At 39.2% G+C, this 24,861-nt stretch overlaps 1 protein-coding gene across 1 annotated transcript in view; it reads left to right on the top strand.

The window, feature by feature from the left end:
• The window catches only part of KIAA1549L (KIAA1549 like), a 74,183-nt gene that overhangs the window by 10,512 nt on the left and 38,810 nt on the right, over positions 1 to 24,861 (top strand). The window contains exons 6-13 of the mRNA XM_075712400.1: positions 142 to 278; positions 2,696 to 2,858; positions 6,067 to 6,126; positions 7,701 to 7,852; positions 9,275 to 9,446; positions 12,902 to 13,065; positions 18,914 to 19,104; positions 22,993 to 23,120. Of these exons, the coding sequence (XP_075568515.1) occupies positions 142 to 278; positions 2,696 to 2,858; positions 6,067 to 6,126; positions 7,701 to 7,852; positions 9,275 to 9,446; positions 12,902 to 13,065; positions 18,914 to 19,104; positions 22,993 to 23,120 (1,167 nt within the window). The remainder of the gene's footprint in view (positions 1 to 141; positions 279 to 2,695; positions 2,859 to 6,066; positions 6,127 to 7,700; positions 7,853 to 9,274; positions 9,447 to 12,901; positions 13,066 to 18,913; positions 19,105 to 22,992; positions 23,121 to 24,861) is intronic.

A 24,861-nucleotide genomic window follows, 5' to 3' on the forward strand; every position in this document is an offset into this window, starting at 1 on the left:
GTGCTTGAATGACATAAACTGATCTTATGTGGCATTATTTTCACCTGCTTACTTTGTAAATTGGTCATCTTACTGTCAGACATTACAGGAATTATGCAACCAAGAATATTTTGTCCACATACAAATACATGGTTCCTTTTCCAGAGCTGCAGTTTGTGGGTCAAACGGACAATATACAGTCATGCAAATTTGTTCAGACCATGGAGCAACGGTTACAGAGAGCGTTTCAGGATGCTGAAAGAAAGGTCTTAAACACCAGCAACAACTTAACAGTTCAGGTACAACACTGCGTGCTTTGTCAGTGCCTGTTGCCAAACTCTCTGGGTTATTCTTTCCTATCTGTATGCTTGTATTTCAACATAATGTCTTTGATAGCCACTATGGAAGTTAGTTTATACTTTCATCTGAAATAAGATTGTTTTATTTATTGCAGGAAAATTTATGAATGCATGATTTGTAGAAGACTGTTACTGTTATTTTCATGAATTTGAATTTTACTGTTTGCAGTTAAATCATTTAAGTGAAATTCAAGTAAAAATAAGTAGTTAAAAATATTCTTCCAAATTTATATTTTTACTCAATATGTTATTTTGACACATTAGTTGCTCTTAGTGAGGCTATTCAGGTATAAAGACAGTGTTATGTGTAGCTGTTTGTAAGATCTAAGCCAGTGCAATATATTTCTTTCTTTTTTTGTGTGCATTCCAGTTCTGCACTCGCAGACCCAAACTCACTATTAAGGGCCTGATTTTTGCAGAACTTTATATGTTTAGTGGGCCAACACCCTTATGCTCTGTGCCATACTTTAGAAATAAATAAATTATCCTCTGGGTGATATTATAATATGTATTTGATGTGTGATAAAACTGTGTATGGACTTGTGCTCCTCAAAATAGTTTGCAGTGTAGCTTACCAGAAGGAGAAAATTGGTCATCAGAGTTCTGCTTAGTTACTTTGGTACTGTCTCTTGTAAGCTTGTGTTCAAACTGGAGGAGCTCAGAGAGGCAGAAAGGTGCATGGCGAGAGATGACCTACTGCAGTACGTAAAGCAACCATCAAGCCTTTCAATAGCTGGACCCATGGTGCTGAGGGGACCTTCACAGTGGCTAATTGCTTATTAATTGCTAATTGCTCACAAAAGAAGTCATAGATCTTACAAAGCACCAAGACAATTTTGTGAAGAGCCCTAGAAGGTGGTAGTTGTGGTTTTTGTGGGTATTGCCAACTTAGGAAGTGATAAAATGGAGGTCTTGGAGGCAAGATATAAACTGGGAAGAAAGATGCTCAAGGGTGTGATCTTCATGACAAATTTTTCTGAAATTATTCCAGTACCATGCAAAGGACTAAGTCAGTGCAACAGAAAATAGTATGAGGGTTTTAGGTTAATTACAAACTGAGGAACAGTTCTGGAGCAGACGGAGACAATTCAGAAAAGGCATTGCTGCACTACAAGAGTAGAGAGAATGGCAGCAATATGGGTAAAAGGCATGAAACAACTTCCACTCAAGGAGAAATTAAATCAGCCATTGTTCTCCAGCCATGAGTGTAGTGAATCAGGAGTGATCATTTAGAGTTTCCCATAAAAGAACTAATCAGGTTTAAATAAAAAGAAAAATCCTTTCACAATAAGATAAGAAGGTAGTATCTTGAAGATGGCTGGATGTTACTGCAGAAAAAATATGGAAGTTACAAAAAGCAATTGGCCAAACATATAGAAGCAAAAGTCATCAGCCCTTTTTAAACCCAAGCATACAATTTATGGCTCAGACCATAGCTGTGGGCTAACCTTACACTGTGGACGAGATTCCTCTCCTCTTGCCCTGTGCTCATTCTCCAACCATCTGCTCCTGGCCATTTGTAAGTGGACATTGGCTAGGCAGACCTTTGGTCTGACCTCAAACTCTTCTTCTGATGCCTTATTATACCATGTTTTATGTTTTTACTTTAGTGATCCAAATCATAAAAATGGGGTATTTAAATAGCATTCATGAGTGCTGAATGCTGTTGGCCCTGCCTACAGTATCAGTAGCCAAAGAACATCCCTCTTGTCCTAGGGCATGAGTTTTCTGAGAAAACATGTTTTTTCCGTTCCTGCCCCACCTTCGCCCCTCTGCTTCCTGCATAAAACTGCTGTTTGAGGATCTGATCTAGTACTCACTAAATAGAATTGGTCCTTAAATGCAGTCATCAGATTTGGGCTCAGGAAAAGATTGGCACAGAGCTAAAGTGGGGAGGAGAGCCAGTAATCGTGTGATGCTAGGAACAGAAGAGACATGATGTCCCTTTATTTCATATGGAAAAGGTAGATAACTGCACTAGGAAGGCAGCAAAGAAAGCAAGACATACAGGCCTAATTCCTTTGCATCAAATAATGAACATTTTTTTCTGGTAAGCATCCTCTCCCTCATCTTACATGTCTTGATAAAAAACAGGGAAAAATATTTTCAGTCCTGACTCTATCTTTTCTGCCTGCTGCTGTCCTTCATTAACACTGCGTGTGCTAAAGTGGGAATTAAAGTATCACAAACTGTTTTACACAATCATGTTGAATCAGCTGTATCTAATTCATTGTTCAAGTTAACCTCTTCCCAGTTTATTTGCACTGGTTTTGGTGGGTGGCGTTGTGTTTCTTTTTTTTTTTTCTTCCAGCTGAGCTGAAACACAGCTACACATTATTTCTTTACCTTTGTTTCAGATTTTGAACACCTCCAATGTCTCCCAAGCTGTCACTCTGTTTTATGTAGTGAACAATCAAAGCACAACTCTAAATGGCACTATTTCCAGCAACCTTCTTAATCAGCTGTCAGCTGAGCTGGTGGGTTTCTATCTAACCTACCCACCTCTCACCATTGCGGAATGTAAGTATGCGCTTCCCAGCACACAGCTCCTTAAGATTAGCCAGCAGTGGGCTTTTGCTTTGCAAGCACCACAAGCTTTGTCGTCAAGCTCACGATTGTAGGTGTTCTTGCTGACTGCTTTTTAAACTTTTTTAAAAAAAAACAAACAAAAAAGTAGAGGTGGGGGGGCTAGGTGTGGGGAGGTTCTGGGTTCAGTGTTTACTTCAGCTGCTAGGAATACTAGCAGATAATTAAGAAAAACACATATATGCTGTCATTAACAAAAAAATGCCTGTGCCAGATTCCAAACAAAATAAAACTGTAGTTTTATGCAAAACAAACCACAGAATTTCCCCAATTTGCCATTTCAGGAAAACTTAGCACAGCATATAAAGTTCATCTTCAGCATAGCCCTTTACTTCAGTGGAAGACTCAGCCCCCAGCGCTTGCTCCAGTCGCAGGGCTCGGTAGCACGCTTTGACTGTGGGTTTGGGTAGTGGCTGAGCTCTGTCTATGCTTCTCTGTTTAAAAAGTTGTCTGTGTATTTAATTAACTTCATCCTCAGTTTAAAATGTGGTCTAAGCACTTCAGCGTCAATAATTTGCTTGCATTTCAATTGTTATGAAGAGTCAGAGATACAGATAGCAAGAGAAAGTTGTGTGTCTGGGCAGCCTGTGCAGCATATATGTTCTCTGACTCTGCATGCTAATTCCTCTAAAATGAATAAAAGTGACAAGACAGTTGATTATGGGGATTTCTGTTTAATCTGCTTGTTAAACTTTGTATGTGGAATAAAGCTCACTGTAGAGCCAGGTTGTCCATTCACTGGAGGACATCAGTTTTCACTGGAAGTGAGAGGAGACCGGGACATCCGAGGTAAATCAGTGCATGGTAATGGACTCTGGTTAAGGAAGGGCAGGTTTTACCTCATCTCATTGTGTGTAAATCTTCACGAGATGCTTGTTAAATTTGAAATACTGTGCTTAAATACCAGTAAAGATCTGGTTAAGCTTTTGGTAGCTATCAAACTCACTGATAAGGCTAAACCAGTGATGGAGTAGGTTGTAATTTTTCATTTCACAAGTATTGAAATGATCAGGCACATAAGGATAGAGCCAAATACGTCTTTACGATCAGAACACTGAACTGAGTGGATTCGTAGCTTTAGGTAAAATTATTAAGGTGCTTGTTCATTTTCTGATTCTAGGAAAAAGCAGAACCGGGCTGCTGGAAAGGGAGGACTGGGGAAAACACAAGTTACCTTTTTTGTCAGTCCATTTTATTTGTAAACAGCCCAACAGCAGAGTAATTATCTTGTGCAATTCTTCATCAGTTACTTGCACAATGAGCACTCTGCTGTCTGTGGGGTAAGCGGTCACTCTCCGGAGCGAGGGAGTCAGGAATCACAGCTAACTCTGGTGATTGTGCAAATCCTGGAAAGAGGAGGAGTCTATATTATTCTCGAGGCATTACCTATCTAAAGCAGATATTTGCAAACAAATAGGTGAAACTGCCCAATGATGAGTGCTTGCACTGCACTGGTGCACTTTTGCTTCAGACTTTCCATCACAGGGTAAAGAGACACATCTCAGGGTAGGCTTGCATTTTCATCAAGTCTTGCCATGGGCAAGGGGAGATGGAGGGAGGCTGCTGACAAAGGTTGTGCTTGGGGACCTAGAAAGGGATGTAGACCGTTCCGTTCATCATGAGACAGACTCCTTCCTTTTCGTGGCTGGCGGGTGAGCGTGTCTGAAGAGTGCCCTGCGTGCAGGACTTGTCTTCACAGGGCATCCAGGAGAAAGCCTGAGGAAGTTCTGATGATGGCTGCGCTCGGTTCAAGTGTTTGGCCTCCAAAAATAGTCCTGCTGCATAGGAAAAGGGTTATGGCGCTTCTCACAGGCAATACAGGCATATGTTTGCTAGTCAGGAGCTGTGAAAGCCATTTGTCACACCGTAAGAGTCTCGTGTGGTGTTGTAGTTCTCTGCTGATCCCTGCACATGATGAACTGACCCGATAGAGTCTTTAGCTAGTGCTCCTTTAACAACTAATGGCTTATATTTCATTTTGGAGTTCTTGGTTTTTTCCCAGTGCAGCAGGTATACTGCAAACTCATGAACTTAATGCGCACATAGCGTTTATGGCTTCAGACTGATAGCGTGTCTTGTGAAAATGTTTACTTTGAAAAGTGTTTGATGCTTATTCATGTGGCAGTGCAGTTGTTTCAGTTTATCAAACAAATACTGCTGCCGTTCTCAGAGTGTGTTATTTCCTGGTAGACTCCGGTGGCTCCTCCAGAGCCTTCGCAGTCTGTCATGGAAATGCACAGCTCAGGGCATGCCGTGAAATCCCTCCTCGAAGGCGGTTACTGTGCGTCGTCAGATGCTTTACAATGTTTACTATTTCAAGCCACTTCAGAGTTTAAAAATCAAGGTAACTCAATAGCAGTGTATCAACATGCAAAGCATGAATATTTTCTGAATTAAGTTCCGAGTGTTAATGCTTTCCAGGTTGCATAAATCTATTGAAAAAATGCTGAGCTGTATAATGAATTAGCAGCGTATTGAACTTTACAGCCTAATGCACTTTGGAGATGGAAAAACTAACAAAAGGCATCAAAACGGTAAACATGAGTTTCTCACAGATGTAAGCATATGTGGTAGTAATACCTTAAATGGTGCAGAGTGAGAGAGTAAGAGTACCACACTCTGAGGTGTGTGCACAGTTTCATTAGTCTTGTTTGTAATTCGTGTGGAACTGTACTCTGATTAGTGCAATCCAATCATTAATTTTAACATTATTTTAGGTTAAAATTGTGGTCTGGGTTAAGTAAGGATTAAATCACAGAATGACCATAGAATCTCATCTTGTTTTCCCAAAGGGATTACTCACAGAGAGAAAGCAGCAGAAATGTATATAACAGCCACGTGCATGTCACCTATCATTTTTAGTAATGGGCAGTCCCGGGCTTCGCCCCAGACCATGTACCAGCCAGTATTTTGGCAACAGAAGATGTATCTTCTACTTTGTACGGCAGCGCTTGTACTGCTTGTACTTGATACCCTTTCTCAGACAGAAGAGTAAGTGTAACCCTGAAAATTATGCCTCTAGATCTCTTCCTGGGCCACAGTTCAATTTTATTTATCACTGTCTAATAACCAAATAGTTTTGGGACATGTAATGTGTAGGATGCTGGAATACTATGACGTAATTTCAACTTTTATTTTAAAGCTTTGGAGTATCCAAACCTTGATGTCTCAGAGTCAACTAGAGACTACTGGGTGATAACAGGTACTTTTTAATCTCCTTCCCTCCTCCATGCACTTCAGATAGTAATTTTTAGTGCTCAATTATATAAACACATCGGCGCAGTAATTTTACACAGAAGTAAGTGGCTGCCCACTGAACCTGCCTGTTACATTCAACTGGGCAAATGTATTTAAAGTTAGCGGGGAGCATAACTGTGACTTGTCATCTTAAACAGAGACATCTCCTGCATCCAACGCTCATCTCGGAATTTATGCCACTTTGGTTTAAGCGCTTCTGAGAGCGGCATTATCTTCTCAGAGTTTAAAAACACAAATAGGCTTGTCTCTCCCTGCCCCCCGGGACTTGGATTTAAATCTGAAATCAAAAGAGGCTTGTAGACATAAGAAAGGTGATCTGTTAAACCAAAGTTTGTTGTTGCTGGCTCTGTCTGGGTCCAGGAAGTTTTGCATCTTTCACCTGAAGCATTAAGCACGTAACTTTCTGTTGGTGGAAAAGAAGGTGCAGAGAATGATATCAGGCTTCAAAATACTTATTTTATCACAGTCATTTCACTGGTATTGCATTCTCATTCACAATCGTTTTGACTTTAGAAGTGATAGCTGGGCAAGAAAGAGAGACCCTTACCCCAGACATCTTTGAGTGAGTAGATACCAAAGCCTTTCTAATCGATGTGTCTGTAGCTAGAATTGTTTGATGCTCAGGAGAGCAAGAGAAAAGGAGCCTGACAAGAAATGGATTAAATTCTACACTTTACTTCCAAAAGCCAGGGTGGTTTGGTGCCTGTTATATCTATCCATAATTTTGAGATAAAAAATAAGTTTATGCAGAGATTATGATCCTCTGAAGGGAGTGGTATGGCTCCTCTCCATCTGGACCCCATGTCCTCATACTCTATTTCTTGCCTTTGTGCACTTACTGCAATTATTGATATTACAATGGAAATGCTGTTTCAAAAAAAATCATGACGGTCCCAAAAGATTTTTTTTTAAAAATAATATTGAAAAATCATACATTAGTATGAATTAAATTAGCATACCATATCATTTATTGGAACTTCATGTAAATTCAGTGTCTTTTTAATTTTACATTAATTTTTACTTAGGAAATATTTATTCAGTTTTCAGTGCTCTCGAACATATAGTGTTTTGTTTCAAACCAAGTTGTACACAATTCTAACAGATTTCAAAACTGCTGGGTGAAAAACTGTCGCTTAGTTAACAGGAGCATCTGGCCATAAGCATAAAAACTGGCAGCTCTCGAAGAGGTTTTCACTTACTTTTTATGTTGAAGACCATAGATTAGGCGCTTCCCAGAGCCATTTTGGTAAACTGAAGGCTTAAGGAAGTTTTTGAGGGATTTTATTCTCTGAGACTTCGTTGACATTATCTGAGAAGAACAGTGCAGGGGGTGAAACAAAAGCACTTTGTATCCCCATTAAGAATTACTGAGGGGGTGTAACAATGTCCAGTTATTTTTCTTCTAAGCTAGTGTACAGCTAGTTAGTACACCCCTGCCCCAAACTGCCCTGCAGACCGTGTGTTACTTAATCTGTCCACCTAAAATGGGCTGATACATGATTTTCTCCATTCCCACAGTCATTCAAGGGGTTGATATTGCATTACTGGGACTGAACAATCAGAGCTTTGCAAGATTAATGGAGCAGCGTTTGGCCCCGCTGTTTATGATGTCCCATCAGCAAGGAAGACGGTTCAAACGTGCCACTACTGTGGGCAGCTACACTGTGCAGGTGCTCAGTGCGACACCGGTTGCGCCTAGACACGCGTTGAAAAAAAGGGCTTGCTTTGCATGCGTACTGCTTCAGTTTGTGTGAAAAACTGTTTAACTGGGCTTTTCCTGTATTTTCTTCCTGAATACTAAAGCAGTGAGTGCAGTATGCATGGCATTACTAATGGGTTTCTTTTTCTGCAGTCAGCCATGTTTGCATGCCTCTCATCTAGAAATTGTCATTAGTTAATCAGTGTTAATAAACATTTTCTCTTTGGTTGCTATGAGGATTGGTACAAAGGACATATTTTAGCATGAATTCCTGTATTCAGCATAATGAAGAGTTCCAGGCTTTTGTTCTTTTATTAAAAAGAAGTTTCCTGGGTCTTCCTTTCCTAGGTAACTCAATAAAGCTAGAATTTCTTTTTGTTGGGGTAAAAAAAAACCAACCCACTATGAAGTCATCAAATCCTGTAGCTGCAGATCACATTATGAAATAGAGGTTTCAGTCCTGAGTAATTTATTAGTCATCTTTCTCTTATTTAGCAACACTTCCCATTCAGGTTTTTGAAATCATCTTATTTTGTTTTCTCAGTAATTTAGCCAATCAATGCTGGTTATCGGGGATTCAAAGAGGATCTGTCTTCAAAAACTGCATGACAAGTTATTGCTTCTTTTTTTTTTTAATTACATGGTGTTTTTCAAGACTTGCTTGTTGCAAGATATAAAACCAAATTACTACTTTTCTCGTTTGCCCACAATTCTCTGTATTTTCCCACTGAAAAAATTTAAAAGAAGCAACATATTTTTACTTGCCAGAAGTGTGAACCTTTGTAAAATTTTCTGGGAAAACTTGACACGTTTTAGACCATAACATAGTGGAGAAGAACCACAAAACTCCTTTTTCCTCTCATCATTAGAGGGTGTTTGACACTTCCTCTACTCTCAGGAAAGGTAGAGGTACAATGTAAAAATTCTGCTGGTGTTCTGCAGAATAAAACAGAAAAAGTCTGGGATCAAAAATAATGAGTATAGAAGTAAAATGTGAAGGAAATTTTCAACGGCAATATGCCAGCAAAGTATAATTTTCAACACTAGGACAGATTTTAAGAACTCCCTTTTTACAGGGGACTGTAATGCCCAAACGTTTGATCCTTTCCTCCTTTTTACTGCATGCTTTTCTTAGTATAGGGTTTTACCTTAGGATTATGTTTAAAAATTTTTTAAGAAGGCAGTTCAGTCCTCACCAATCTTAATAGCCTAGGCTATGAAGAAGGGGAGCCCTGATCCTATGAGAGTATTCGCATGGAGCTTACGCTTATATGGGGTCTTGAAGGAGTTCGCTCTGTGCGCTGCCTTCAAGTAGCTTCTGGCAGGTTTTGCGATGGTATAATACAAACAGTGTATTTCTCTTTCTCTCGTTTTCTTGTTTTTTTCCTGAAAGATGGTAAAAATCCAACGTATTCCAGGACCCAAGGAGCCAGCTGAACTGACATACTATACTTTATACAACGGGAAACCTTTGCTGGGCACTGCAGCTGCCAAAATTTTGAGTACCGTTGACTCCCAGAGGATGGCCTTGACACTAGGTTATGTTATTCAAGTTCAAGCTGATCGTAAGAATTCTTTTAAAAATTCTCTGGTTCAGTCCTTCTTTTGTTCTCTCTTTTCTTTTTTTCTTTTTTTTTTTTTCTTTTTGTGAAAACACCAGTGAAGGTGTGGGAAGCCCCCATTGATCACACAGAGAAATTTCAGCTGCACCTTTCTGAGAAGCTGCTTAAGTCAGGCTGCTCTTTTTCATATGGAAGACAGACTAATCTTTTAATGTAGTAAATCAAAGGTATATACTGAATGTTATTTAGCCAGTAACTGTAAACTCTACTGTACAACTAATTTTACACACATATTTCTATGAACTGAACAACTTTATGGAACTGTAAAGTCAGAATTAATTCTGATGCTAACAAAACTATGACACCACAGGCTAATGACTGCTGGGGCTAAATTGCTCTTCAAATAACTTGGCCCAAAGTAAAATGTGGGGGGCTATCAAGATGTCCCTTATTTTTGACTTGTTCAAAATAATGTAGATTATTTCTATCTCAAAGGGATTTTTTTTTTTTTAAATAATAATTTTCACCAAGAACTTTGTGAAAGGCACCACATAGTTGTTAAAGATATCATTTAGACACAAATCAGAAAAGTGAAGTTGGACAGAACTACTTATATGTATGGGCAATTTTCAGATTCAGGGTACAGTAGCATCATTCAGAATAACGTGGCCAAAAAAAGTAATCCATTCTGGAAAAGTAAAGTGTTTTTGAATGTCTGTTTTAAGACTTGCATCTGTTACAGAGTGATTGTGGGTACAGGTGTTTTCTTTAAAATTTTTTTTTTTTTTTAATATTCCTGTATAGTTGACCCACAGTCATAAACCTGTGGTGGAGCTTGGAGGGTTTTTTGGCAATAACGTCTTAATGTATGAATTGATGCCTTTAACTAACTGAATCACTCCACTTTGCCAAGGTATTTATCCAGATGAAATTAAAATTATATAGTGGACTTCTGTACTGGATCTCCTTATGGCTAAACAGCATATAAAATTGTACTACCTGGTTCCATTATTTCTGTCTGAAGGAGCAGTGATATTGAAATAATTACATGTAATGGTGATAGAAAAAGAAGGAACCACTATAAAAAGGAATTAATGTATCATCCATAAACATGTGATTGAGATAGAAGAATAAAGTATGATATAATTTCCAGAGAATGCATTATATACTGTATGTGATCCTCGATTTGATCATGGTCTGTTACTGACTTTAATTGGACTAAATCCAGGGATCTCCATTCCTGCTTCCATAAAGTCTAGTATTTAAATTCTGAACGACTTTGTTTTCCATGAGAGTATTTCTTTAATGTAATTTTCACTAAAGTAGCTATAGATAATACATAGCAGTTTCCTAGCTTGTGCAGTTTTGTGATTTATATGGGTATTTAGGTAATTATGACATCTGCGGCTATCTAACTTTGTACTTCCATGGTCTGATAAGGCAGACTTGTTCATGTGTAGATTTTCATACAAGTCAAATATGCACAGAATACTGTAAGAAGAGAATATACAGAAATTGAAATTATGACCCCAGGTAACTGAGATTCTGAGCTGAAGTATTTGAAATGTAGGAGATAAAACTATCTTTATACCTCATTACAGAAAAAAAATCCATTTCTTTCATTTTAGACATGGTATTTGTAGTCTGTCTTTGTATTCCCAAAGAAAATACTTTGTGTGCACTTCATTTTTACTTATTATAATTTCTGTTATAGCAGAATGAAAAGTTCTGTACCAAAATGCAGTAAGAAAAGACATCTGCCCTCAGGAGCTCACAGTCTGGTTAGACAAGACAGATGAATAATAGCAAAAAATACGGATGTTCCTGTTTTGTAACTGAGGGACTGAGTTATAGCAAAATGAAAGGCTCGCTTCAAAATCCACTGGAGTCTTATTGAGTTGAATGAACCATGGCTGACTTACTCAAGGTCACATTGGAAGCTGGAAACTGAATGAAAGATGTAAACCAGGATTCCTAAATGTGTGTCCTGTTAGCCATAAGGTCATAATTTCCTCTGCATTCCCTAGAAAGGATAATTATAATTTTTCAACAATTGTTCATTGGTCCCACAACAGAAATCTATAATTAGAATTACTGTTATCTGATAAAATTCAGATTCAGTTTCCTTCCCCACAGCCCTTTCATCCCCAAACTAAATGTCCAAAGCCAATAATTTAGAATTATGCCAGTCCATTGAAAAGTGAACCTTGAAAGGCTTCAACCTGGCTTTTTGGACAGTCTTTAAGTATGCGGTTCCTGTTATACTGTGCGGAAGATATGTACCTAATGGTGCTATTCCTACATCACCCAACAAACTACTTTGGCTTTGCAAAAAAATGTAGATCTACAAAGAAAATAGGCTCAAGCTTCAGACAGACTTTCAGCTGGCTTTTGTAATGGCTGCTGAACAAGATAGTATGCGTTTGAAGTCTGATCCTGAAAGATGCTGAGTGCCTCTGACAGCTAATAAGCTCAATGACATTTGAAAGCGCTAGTCCCCTAGGAAATGGGAAACGCTGCTTCACGCTGGTATCCTTACAATTGCCTGTCCATGCCAGCAACCAGTGGCATAGGAAAATAAATAGAGATAGCATGGTGAAATCCACAAAACGTTTCACTAAAACAAAATTTACCATCATAAAGAGATTATCTGGTGTTTTTCCAGAAAGAAATGAAATGAGAGAACTGGGGATGTGTCACAGAGGGATTTCTTATGTGTGCACAAGTTGAAGGTTCGTACTAAGAGACCTTATTCTGATAAAATGGAATCTAAAATGTTTTAGCATCACTGCATTTCTGAAAAGTACCCTTTTCCTGGTGCCATTATTAATATATCTACAAGTAGCTCTTTCCAACCTCATCATTTCCCCTCCTTCAGAAATGATGGATTCATTTTGACCTTAACTACGATAAAGTATTTCTAGAGCACAAGAAAAGCATTTTCTTATTGCCCTATTGATATCATTAGTAACTATTAGTGTGCTTAGCTTCATTGTTTTTGAAAAAACGTTCCTGGTTTACTCTTCTGAGCCAGTAAGTCTCTGACTTCAGGTATGGACTCCCTGTGTATACTTTTAACACACATGCTACCTTACTGTAAGCCATTTTTGTGTTTGAATTTTATAATTAATTAAGGATATATTACTTTTTTGTTTGTTTGTTTATTCTGTAAATGAACTATTGGAGTGATATCTAACATGGCATCTAATTTGACTTGGGAGTTGATGGCTGCTTTTGCAGATGGCTATAACTAAGAGAAGAGAGCCCAGGGATCTGTGAATTGAACAGTGTTGCTGATTCATTTCTTTTACTTAAGGAATACAAAGGTATAGCTAGATTACTAACAATCCCTTTATACTAGTTATTATATGGAGACAGTTCAAGACTGTGTTGGAAGCAATTTAAATCTTGCATTTGCACGGTGAATCTTACCAACGTTGGTTTGCAATTTTCTGTAGCTGTTGTGAAGAACCCCCCGAACAACCTGTGGATCATTGCAGCGGTGCTGGCTCCCATTGCTGTGGTTACAGTTATCATCATCATCATCACGGCAGTTCTGTGCAGAAAGAACAAGAGTGACTTCAAACCAGATACCATGATGAACCTGCCTCAGAGAGCTAAAGTGAGTGACTGACCTCCAGATGCAAGGCGTCCGTTTGCTTTCTGAGGTTTTAACTGTGTTTCTCTGCTAGATGTAGTTGAAGGATGCTTGAAATTGAAATGGTCGTTACCCACAGGTTGGATCTTTGCACTTCTCTGTCCTTGATACCACCAGTCACAGCAATTACCCTTCTGTTTTACTCGGGACTCACCAACTTCCTTCGCAGCTTGTCCCTTGCCACATAGGTAGCGGTGACAGAGTAACGGTTACGCAGTGATGTAACGCACTGAGCCATTAGGACTGAGTAGGCTTTACTCAGGGCAGTTGCTTCCTTCATAAAGTTGAGGAAATGGGATATCACGCCTAGGCCTTGTCAGCAGCACGTCCCCCATCGGACCTTATTCTCAAACCCATGGCCTGATCTGCTCCTACCTACTGTGAGCGGCAATAGCTGAAGCTCTGGGCTTTGGCAGCAGTCCAGACCTGGTCTTAACCAGAAGTTCGCCATTCAACTGCTAATTCAGAAAAGATATTCTTTGATTTTTTTTTTCAGAAAATTTCTGCCACTGCTATTTTTCTTTCAGATGTTTTGAACTTTCGAATTTATTTGTGCATATTGTTGATTGGGTTCAAACAATAGTATTTACTAACATATATCGATTACAAGATCCTTTTTTTTTCCAAATCAAACGTCTTTCCAGTTTGATTTTCTGTCTCTAAAAGGAAAAATGTCACAGAATACTGATTTGTCTCTGTAGTGAATAAAGTCTGCCTTCTCAATGCTGCTATTAAATGGCTCTTAAACAGGGCCACCCAAAGTTAGGAGTTTTTAGTCTACGAGGCATGCACGTAAGTCCTCCGGTTCCTTTGCCCTTTTAGCTGGCTTTGTTCTTCTCCATTGGCATGGGATTGAAATGATAATTTTCTTCTTTGGTTTCTTCATGCTACAGACAGCAGGATTATTGTGATTTCAGCTCTGTTGCATCTGCTAAAAAATGTAGATTGGAGGGAGAGTTGAAGGAAGGCATGATGCATATGACAGCTCTTTTCTCCTCATCTTAGGTTAGTTGCAGATGGGTGCAGCTGGTGCCACTTGGAAAAAGATATTAGTATCAAAAATGATACAAAAAAGAGATTTCCATTTCAGTTCCAGTATGCTCATCTATTTATCTGGTGTTACCAAACTAGTGTTATGACTAGACCTGCAAAAGTGAAATGAGCAATATCACAAACACAAACAAAAATTAATACCACTGCAGTGATATCATATAACGTCCCATTGAAACCTCTAAAATGTAAATCATGCTTTAATAGGGGCTGTTGCAAATACTATGCACCACTTGATTCTTCTTATATGCAATCTTAGTCCCAGCTAAAAGACAAATTGAGACTAAATTTGTACATTGTTTTGAGCTGGCCATCATTATGGGTTGCTTTACAGCTGAAGAAAGTTGCTATTTAAAGAAAAAAGACTGCTGGTTGAAGCTACAGCACAGAAAAACACTTGAAAGTATTTTGAAAGTCCATAGTTGTCATTCCAAAAAGTAAGAGGAAGTTGAATTTTTACTTTTCCTGAGAAATCAGATTTAATCAGACTGTAAGATACAAGGTTAGGTTAAAACCTATTCAGTCAGGTTATGTTTATATCAGCAGCCACTGTGGTCAGACAAGAGTTAGATCTGCAGAACAAAACAATTGGCGCTGAGCTCCCAGCATCCACGCTACACTTGTTTCAGGAGATTTCCCTGCAGACTTGCTCACATTTGCAATTGGAGTGCAGTAGTCCACTTCTAGAGTGCATTTCCCCTTTTTAGGTATATTTTCAGACTCCATAAAAGTTAATTTAATTCATTATGTAAAAGTGATGCATTTCAAAATGAAAGCTAAATTGATTTCTGCTTAATTTCACAATGATGGCTCCATCACAAAGGTTCAGCCAGGTCTAGTTTAGGGTATACAGTGGTATGTGGACTGTGGAAGATAAATTCTGCAGCAGGATTGGGACTGGACTGGTTTTGTCATTCCTGATTTCAGCATCTTTACCTAAAATAAGGCTAAGAAATATATTTTAGAAAGATAATGAAATAAGGTAATTTTGAAAAGAACGGTTTTATTTTTATTTTTAATTCCAGCATTAGGTATATCGGGAATAGCAGTAATTACTTGAACTGTAATTGCTACATTTCATGCAGTTTGGCAATACAGATAGCCGATGAGCATGTATCTGTAGCACATTTAAAAGGAATATATTATATTTCATGGCTTAGAAAAGTGCCCGAGACTGCTTGATTAAAGCTGAATCTGTTCTGCAAGTGGAGTCACAGCAGAGTGATTTTTAGTTTAAGAAGCAGCTTTAATATTTTGTTTCTGTGTGTCTGAGATTTGCTGTTGCGTCACTGGAGCAATTGTTTGATACCTTCTGAATATCCAGCAAGCAGTATAGGGAGGAAAAGAGAATACTATGGGATACCTACGACCTTGGATTTCAGCTGGTTTTGTTTTCAGTGGTGCCATTTTATGTGTTCGGATTTCAAAAGTCCTGTACCAAGGGGACTGGCAGAGCAGAGCCGCCTGTTCATCGCTGCAGTCCTGTTGCTGCTGGGAGCAGCGGGAGGCTGCAGGTCCTCGCAGAGCAGAGCTACCTGCCATGTCCCTCCAGAGTCCGGTGCCAGCGGATAGGATGCCCGAACACAGCGCGGAGGGGTAATGAAACATTTAGCGTTAAATATCCTTCTGTAGCCGGGGGAGGTGATGTAACGTAACAGCAGGATTGCTGCCCATGCCTGGTAATTAAGGAAGGACTTTTTGTTGTAACAGGCTGAAGGCTAAATAAATGACGTTTAGAAAATGACCTCTCATATGTAGTGTAGTTTATGGCATCTTTCTTAGGAATTGTGTTGCTGTTCTGAATTGCCTTAGCAGTCAGGGACATCTGGACTAAGTTGCAGGGAAAAGCGACTGTTACCATTTATTTCAACTGACTCGCCAATTGTAAAATTAAAAGTAGTATAAATTCAAATCAGTGAAATTTGGATTGGACTTTATTTTAATGTTCTTTCAATGCTGTTTTTATTTTGAGATACTGTTTTTACTTTCAGGTTTTGGATAGATGTTAGTTTTTTACCTCCCTTGCTTTCTAATTCACAGCATGCTTTTTTAAAGGCTGTAATCTGATTTGTCACCTTTCTTTTAGAGCATAAAAGAATAAGCTTGCAGGTAAACAGAGATAAGATCTGCAGTCTGAGACCCACAAAAAAAAGCAAATACTGCAGGCCATGAGAAAACAACCACTATCAATTTGATAAAGGGCATGGAAAAAAAAAGATTAGAGAAACTGTCTGTGTACATGGGTATATATGTAGAGGGGAGGGGCCGATCATCCTTTTTTCTTTTTTCTTTTTTTTTCCTTCTTTTCTTTCTTTTTTTAAAATATCAGTGTCTTTTTCATGATTATTGCAAGGAAAAAAGTCCCAGAAACAACTCCCTATATTCAATCTGCCCTTTGCCAGGCAATGTAATATAATGGTCTCATCATTCAATTATTATTTCAAAAGCAATATTCAAATCCCAGTCCTTCGGTCTTTCTCGGTATTGTGGCCGTATTGGACATCTATGCTTGCAGTGCTTCAGCAGTGCCTGATCATGATTTAGTCTTGCCAGTTCCCTTCAGGGGTGGTAAAGCCATCTGCTCCTGTGGGGTTTTACAGAGCAGGGTTCCAAGATCAAATTTTATTTAACGCAATATGTCTGCTGATGGGGATGGCTTTTTCAGCTCTTCCTTTAATGCAGTTTGTCACTAGACATGGTGGTAAGTAGAACTCAGATTAAAATAATCCTTCATTTTCTTCCTTTGGCAGATCCGAGCTGGGACTCTGCAGAGTTCTTTAGTAATTTTCATGTTCTGCTGCTTCTGATTTGGGCTTTTTTTTTGTTGTTCTTATTTACTTATTTATTTATTTATTTAAAAAATAAGATATGAAGTATAAGTTGTAACAACTTCTACTCTTTCAAAGGCACGGAAGGAGAAATAACCAATTTAATCAGCTGTTCTCTTTTGTTACCTTTTTTTGCAGAATGTCTAGGAGGGCCTTGACTAACACTTCATATGGATAATAAGGTTGAAAACACATTACTTTGTTAAAAATATTATTGTCTAGGATGGTTAGAGTAGCTCTTCCTAGCTGTCCTTCACAAAGCTTCTACTTCGCCTTTCTTCATTCCCTCCCCTTTCTTTGTTTCCTTCCTTCGTAGCTAATTTGGTAGCTGCTCTTGTGGTACCCTGCCTTCAGAGGAGGGCAAGCAGAAGGCTCCGTCAGGGGCGATATCATCATGACTTGCCATGGGGAGGTGATGGTGAATTGGCATTTCTCTGATATGTTGCAAGTTCCATTGTGGTGATGTGCGGAGACGTCTGCTCTCCCAAATCAGCATTAGCCCAGTTAGCGTCTCCTTAATGCACTGGAGCTACTTGTCAGAGGAATACTGAAGTACGTGAGCACATTAGAAATCATCAGCCTCGGTTCAAACAGGAGATTGGGAATGTGATGTAGATCCCCATAAACAAAAAGCACGTTTTGTTTTGTTTTAAAAAATAGAAGACAGCCCCATTTTTTTCAGACTGAGATCGCCTGTGAACTTTATCTCTATTTATAGCTATAGCCCAGATTTAGTAAGGGACAGAGCAAGAGAAATTTTTTTTTTTTTCAGAACTCATCCTTTTTCTGTGCCATCAGCAAATTTGTTTTTATCCAGCTGATTTTCTCTGGAACTAAAATATTAAATGACAACATGACAGAAACCTGAGAGAGACTATTCAGTTATTAACTGTCTAATTCTGATGTGTTTCCTAAAGTATGTTTGAGGGTTAAAATCACTGTTGCTCAGCTTTGAAGTGTTTTATGGTGTTTTTTTTAGCATTTTGACAATAATCTTTGTACTTCAGGAAGAGCGTCCTTTTAGTTTTTGGTAAATTAATTCAATTTAGCGTAGCAAGAACTTTCTTTTATGTTACATATTTTTTCCAGAGGGGGTGAGGAATTTCTTTGATTTATTTATTTATTTATTTATTGCTTCCTTCTCTTTTTTCCGATAGAAAATGCAGGTTGGAAAGTTAAATTTTGCTTAAATGCTTAATTTTTTCTATTAAGAGAATGCACCTTTCAGTGGCTGCTTTACCCAGAAGGCAGGTGTCAGTTCTGCTTGTTCCTTGCAGAGGCAGCAGGGAAAGCCCAGCCAGGCTTTGGGGCAGGAGCGGCTGGGCCCCCGGCCCTCGCCTGCCTTGCTGCAAGGCCCTTGCGAATGCCGCTTCCCGAGAGAAACAAGTGAAGTCAATAACAACCTTCCCAGTAGGCAACTGGCAAGCCAGGGGAAATATAATTTCACTGATCTGAAAAAAGATCCTTTTCTGGAAAATGTTGCCCATAAAACTTTTATGTGTGTCTTTTGTACTTTTTCTTGATTTGGAATAAATTACTCCCACCTTCTTTGAAAAGACAAGGTTTTTTTCATAGAGAAGTTTTCTGTTTTCTGTATGGGCTTACTTTTCTCCCTCCTAATTTTTTCTTCTGTACGTTCATTCTTCCATTGTCTCTTAAAGGAATTTCTGGGGGTGTTACAGCAGGGCAAGAAAGGTTACCCAAGATCAATTTTATACTAACTAATCACGTTTAAAATATGTGGAATGGAGATCTCATCAGAAAATTGCTTTGTTTGTTGGGCATTCATATGGCAATCTACATATTTTTACCTTATGTCACTTATGTAATTAAAGAGGTTAAGGGGTATTGGAAAATTTTATATTGAAGTGGAAATTTTATATTAACATATGACGCATGCTGGAAATTTCTTTTTTCTCTCACTTTTTTTGCAGCCAGTACAAGGCTTTGACTATGCCAAACAACACTTAGGTCAGCAGGGAGCTGAAGATGAGGTTTTACCTGTAACTCAGGAGACTGTTGTACTTCCACTTCCAGTTAGAGACGCTCCTGCCTGCCAGGAGAGAGAAATTACTCAGGATGGGAGCACCATCAAAACTGCCAAATCCAATGAGACACGGAAAAGGTACGGACTGGCACATTCCCGCAGAGGGGTGGAATGGGGTACATGCTGCTGGTTGCTTAGGAAAAACCTGTAAGGTTTGGCACCCAGGCTCTGCGTGTGCCAGATGGTTCCTCCATGATATATTCTTGGCATAACTCCGGTCTGTGGTGGATGTGTAAGATTGCTGCAAAATACAAGATAAAATAAAGTGAAGTCTTCACAGATTGTACGTGCATGGAGGAGGTAAACAGGAAGTGGCTATCATATGCATGCTGGTGGTGTACAAGAGATGAACCCAAATGAAACATGGGATCTGGAGCATGAACACTGATCATTTCTCAAATGAACCAAAAGACAGGACCTCAGCCACTGGAAGTTGCTATAGCTCCACTGACAGACTCTGTCGCTCCAGAATTGGACCCGATGTCTTCATTAGCAGAAAGGCAAACCCTAAACATCCACTAAATTATGGAACAACTCTAGATCCAAAGCATCTACAGCAGGACAAAACTTTTGAGAGTGTAAGAATAGACTAGATAACATCAGTGTCTAGGTGTAAAGTGTCCCAGGTTTGCAGTTTCTTCATAGTAAGTCTACAGGGCTGTAGGATCACAGATTAGAAGGTCCTCAGGAAGCTATCTGGCTCTTTCTGTTCTCCACTGCAGATTCAAATACACCCCTAACTCAGCTTTATCTACCTTTTTTTAAATTTCTTCCAGTGGCGGGATGATCACAGCCTCCTCAAGCAATCTGTTCTTCACTACCTTTCCCATTAGGAAGTTTTACCTCATGTCTACTGTCACTCATCATGAGAATAGCTGAAAGTCATTATTACTTGTCTTGGTCATTTCAGGCAAGGAAAGCAGATTGTCCCTTCATCCTAGCTGTTTTGCATGCTTCAAGTCCATTTTTCCTTGACCTGCTCTCCTTGAAGTTAGGGTGGAGGATCATCGACTTTTTATTGCTGAAGAATGATACTGAAGGGAACAGAGGAAAATAAAACTGTTAGGTAAACAGCCTGAATAGAGGTAACAGTTGTTGTCTAGTTCACTGGCATTACATAGTCCTTGCCTCTTGAAGGGACTTGATAACATAAGAGTATGTGGCTAGTGCAGAGAAATTCTATAGGAAATCAAATCTTCATAGTTGAGTCACCTCATCTTGTACTTGTCAATGCACAATGATATTTGCCCCTTTGGAGTAATGGAAAAGCTTGGAAAACTCAGCCCAATATTGCTATACGCTGTGACAGGGACGCACTGGAGCTATCTGCAGCCGCAGGAGGTGCTGCGCTGGAAGGTGTCAGTCTGCACGGCATGGGGCTGGAGGACCCGGTGCTGCTGCTCTTCATGGTGGGGTAGACCTCCCCATTAGTCATAAGCTGAGGTTTTCCCTACAGAAAAATGAAAAACAGCTCAGAAGCATCCTGAGCTGGTGTCTAGTTTGGCATACTTCTCTGGGTGTATGGTAAATCACCTGGAATATGGAGAGAGCTGTCTGCAGGGAGTCCCAATAGAAAAGAGTAAGCCAGCTGAGAACTACTCTGGTTCCTGCGATTGCTGGGTTTGGGTGTAAGCTGTTATTATGCTCTTTAATGTCAGCAATGTGTTGTTCACACCATAAATCACTCGAACCATGAGAGTCAGGTTACATGAACCAAACAGCACTTGTCCCTTTTGATGTCTTCCATCCTCTGGTGAAATGACAAATGGAAGATGACCATGACATCAGCTGTGGTTGCTGGTGCTAGGCCACCACTGGTCAAGTCTTTGCAGGAACCGTTCTTTAAAATGTTTTGAAGCCTCTCCAAAGCAGTGTGTAAATATGCACAAAAAATGTAAACCAGCCCTATTAATTAATCCTCTAACAAAAGTGATTAAGCACCTCACTCAGTCCTTTGAATGAGTGCAGAAATCCCCATCAACTTAATCTGCACAATTTTAAACAAACATGGATAAACAAATTGATCCAGGAATTCACAGGAAAGTTATTCTCATTATAAAATGTGTTGAACCTTGGTGCCCTTCTAAGCATATAACTAAGAATTAGTTTTGCCTCCTTCAGGGTGATTATTGAGTAAGTAAGAAAACGCAGAATTTTAGTCTTTTTTTCATTCCCAGGAGCTGTGTCTGGGGATGGAATTTAATCGTTTCTGAAGATGAAGAAATATTTCTTGACCTTTATGTATTTGCTCTTTCATCCAGGATACTTTGCAGCCTGGAAAGGTCAATTTAAATCAGACTGCCATGAAGTGGCTGGTAACTGATCAGAATATCTTCTCTGATATTACCACTGAAGGAAACTTCACAGTTAATAATACGATGGCCACTTAAAAAGATGAATATATAGATTAGTGGCAGCAGAAATCATTGTGCAAGCTATCCAAGCTCACTTCTTTTCCTTGTTCCCAAGTGGAGCAGATCTTCTTCAGGTGTTGGTCTGTCCCTGGATGAATTTTTTTACTGGGCTGGGATTATTCATTAGCAGTGACAGACAGGTTTATAGGGGAGAAGTGCTACTTTTCAAGAATATTTATTCTCAATAGAATTTCACAGGAAAATCCTCAGGCTGGGCTGAGCTGAGGTGGGTTACATGCTGAGCTCTCCTAAAGCCCTGTAGCTGGAAAAAGCCTGTCTCAAATTATATATATTTCCACCTAGGCTATCTTCAAAAGAGAGTCCTTAAGAATTACATTTCTCATACTTGTCCCTTCCTGTTCTGACCACCATAAATGCTCTTTACTTACACCAGACAGGGCAGTCAGAACTGGAGGTAAATGAATGTTTCAAGCTGGCAATATAGTATTGGCAATAATTTACAGGATGGTTTTTACAGTTGTTTTGCTTTAGTACCATTTTTTGGGATATAAAGCCATTGTGGTAGCTATAGAACTTGATTTGACTTTTTTTCTCTGTAAATGAAAGTCCTTGTCACTAAGCCCTTTTTTTTTCTCCAAGGCAAGCTCTTTACTTTATGCTGTCATTAGCCAGGACAATTCAGAGTGATAAACTGCATATAGGTGCATGAGATACTATACAGATCCTGCAGATAGTTTTCATTCCTATCGTGGCAAGTTTCATGTGCAGAAACAATGTGATGTGTTTGGAGTGGAGTAGCACCAAATTTAACGTTTTCTGCTTTGGCCAGCTTTTCCCAACTTGTGCATTAGGATTTGAGTAATTTGCCCACCCCAAAAAGAAGAGCTTGCCCCCAGTGCAGCCCAGAGTTACGCTGCTCGTTTCTGTTCTTGCTCCTCATTGGGACTAAATGCTCGCAGCGGTTCTGCTCTGCCCTCCCTCTTCACCCTGTGCAGGGACCAGTTTCAGGGCCACGATATGCGACGGCTGGGTAAAACAAGCACTTTCTTAGGAGTTTCAGCAAATAATGGTGCTGGTTAAACAGGGTTATGTGCAAAAAGGAAGAAAAGGAGAATTTTCTTATCACATTGTGTGTGTGTACATGTAAAGTGAGTGAGTGAATTTGGCATTGTGGATGGCAAAATAACTGAGTGTAAATGCAGGCTAAATAATAAAGGAATTCGTTTAGCCATATGTATAAAAACAAAGGTCTACTTTATTTTAGCTGTATAAATGACACCGAATTGATAACAGGATTTTTTGTCCTCTGCAGTGCCGCTTCTGTCATTGCGGGGGTTGTGCATGAGAAGTGTTTGCTTTCGATGCCGCTAAGATGCCTATCAGCCCCGAGCTAATTGAGAAGTCGTGTTCTCCTACTGTCGCTCTGTTCCTGCCTTCACTGTGTTTCTGTGTGCAGTTTGTATTCTGTCTCCTTTTGGTACAAAATCAGACTTGAAAACTCAGTGATGCAAACTGTGTGAATGAAATAACCTTGAAATGAGGTTTATGAGGAAGAACTCACAGCCTGCCTTGTTGCTATGGTTACTTGCAGCCGGTCTCCAAGTCAGAACGGCTCCATCATCAGCAACGGGTCGGGAAAGCCCAGCTCTGGCCAGAGCTCCCTCCAGAAAGTAATGGCACCGCAAAAAGTGACAAAAGACGAAGGAAGGAAAAGAAATGGTGAGAAGTGTTTCTTGATGCAAGCTGCTTGCGGTCGCCCCTGTAGCCGTACCCACACAGGCACTAGCTGTGTTGAAACCATCTTCCTACACCTTCAGCAGTACTTAGGCATTTTCTGTTCATAGCTCTTTGGTTTTTTTTCCCCTTTACTGCTATAACTATTTCTCAACATCACACAAAACAGTATGGTGTTTAGTCTTTATGTGTGGGCCTTTGCAAGTTTTCTTTCTTTCTTTTTGTTTTTCTTTTTTCTTTAAATACCAGTAAACTAATGAAGACATGATGCTGTGTAGTAGGTGGACAGGGTTTACAGATTTTTTCTTTTCTGTGTAGAGTCCTAAGATATTAATTTCCATTACTGCTGAGCTGGCCCAGATCTGATGAAGATGACTTAATTGGGTAAAAATTAATTTGAGAAAGTGTGAGACGTCCACAGCTTTAACTTTCCATCTCTTTTCATCCTCATCATACCTTTTTGTTATTAACACTTACTGACAGCTTTTTTGATGCATCTAGGGTGTCAGGTTTTTCTGATGCACCTAGGATGTTACACTGGATGTTTTTTACAAGCCCTTGGTTAATGGTGGTGACCTTGTGACTTGAGATGTATCAAGAACATCTGATGAGAGAAGAATGCAGTCCCCTTTCTTCCTTGCTTTTCTTTTGTCTGTCTTTCTGCTTATTTCTCTCGAGTTATAGCTTTGCTTCCATAGCTATATTTTCTATATGAATAGAAAACACTGTGGTTGAACCATTTGATCATTTCCCTTTAAGGGGAGGGAATTAAACTGGATATGGTCTCATCAGATGCTGTCATGAACACAAGTCTGTAATTCTTCTTTGTTAAAAATGTAAGTGTGGAAAGGAGGACTCAGATAAAGAGAAAATCTCAGTGTAGATCTCTTCTTTCTCCAGGAAATCACCCGAGTAACCTCTGTGGAGGCAATCTTGGCATCAAATCATATCATCCCTTGGTGATCGTTACGCCTAATACTAAAGTATCACGCAAAGGCTTTGCTGCTTTAGCAGGAATGTAGTGTGATATAGAGAGATACATAGCACCAGAGATGGCCTTTGCTCTGTACAGCAAAATCATACTGCATTTTTCAAGTGTCCTCTGTTCTTTTCATAAACATACCATAGAGCATTGCATCTTGTGGAGACCGTACAATTGATATAACTGTAGGACTCTGTTTTTTGAATCAGCTTCACTGAGATTTATGCACACTTGCACATTCACGCAGAGAAGTGAAGTTGTTAAATTTCCTTTTGTTACGTGTTTGTCACCTGTACTGCTTTCTTCTGACAGACCTGTGACTTTACTCCAGACCTAGTATTCTGACTGGTGTTTCTCAGAGGTCTTTTTTTTTTTTTTTTCTTTTCATAAACAGCATAACAATATTTCATGGTTCTAAGTTTCAAGGGTTGTAATTATTTTTTCACTGTTTCAAATGTAGCTCATTTTATGAGACAACAACATTTATGGTTTCCAGTGTTAAAAGCTGTAATTTATGCTGTTTTTTTTCTTCCCTACCCAGGATAGCCAATATTAAATAAACAGTGTCAGGTGATGTTTACATGTGTAGGCAAAACAACTTAGTGAAGGTGGGTTTTTTCTTTCTTTTTTTTTTTTTTGTTAGGTTTTAAATCTTCAAAGAAAATTGGTAAGAATTTCCAGTTTCTTTGTTAAAGAATTGACTAACACCTAACATCCTCTCTTCTGATCTGGACTGTAGTGCAT

Source organism: Pelecanus crispus, chromosome 6 (assembly GCF_030463565.1).
Source record: "Pelecanus crispus isolate bPelCri1 chromosome 6, bPelCri1.pri, whole genome shotgun sequence".
In the NCBI taxonomy this organism is placed as follows: Eukaryota; Metazoa; Chordata; class Aves; order Pelecaniformes; family Pelecanidae; genus Pelecanus; species Pelecanus crispus.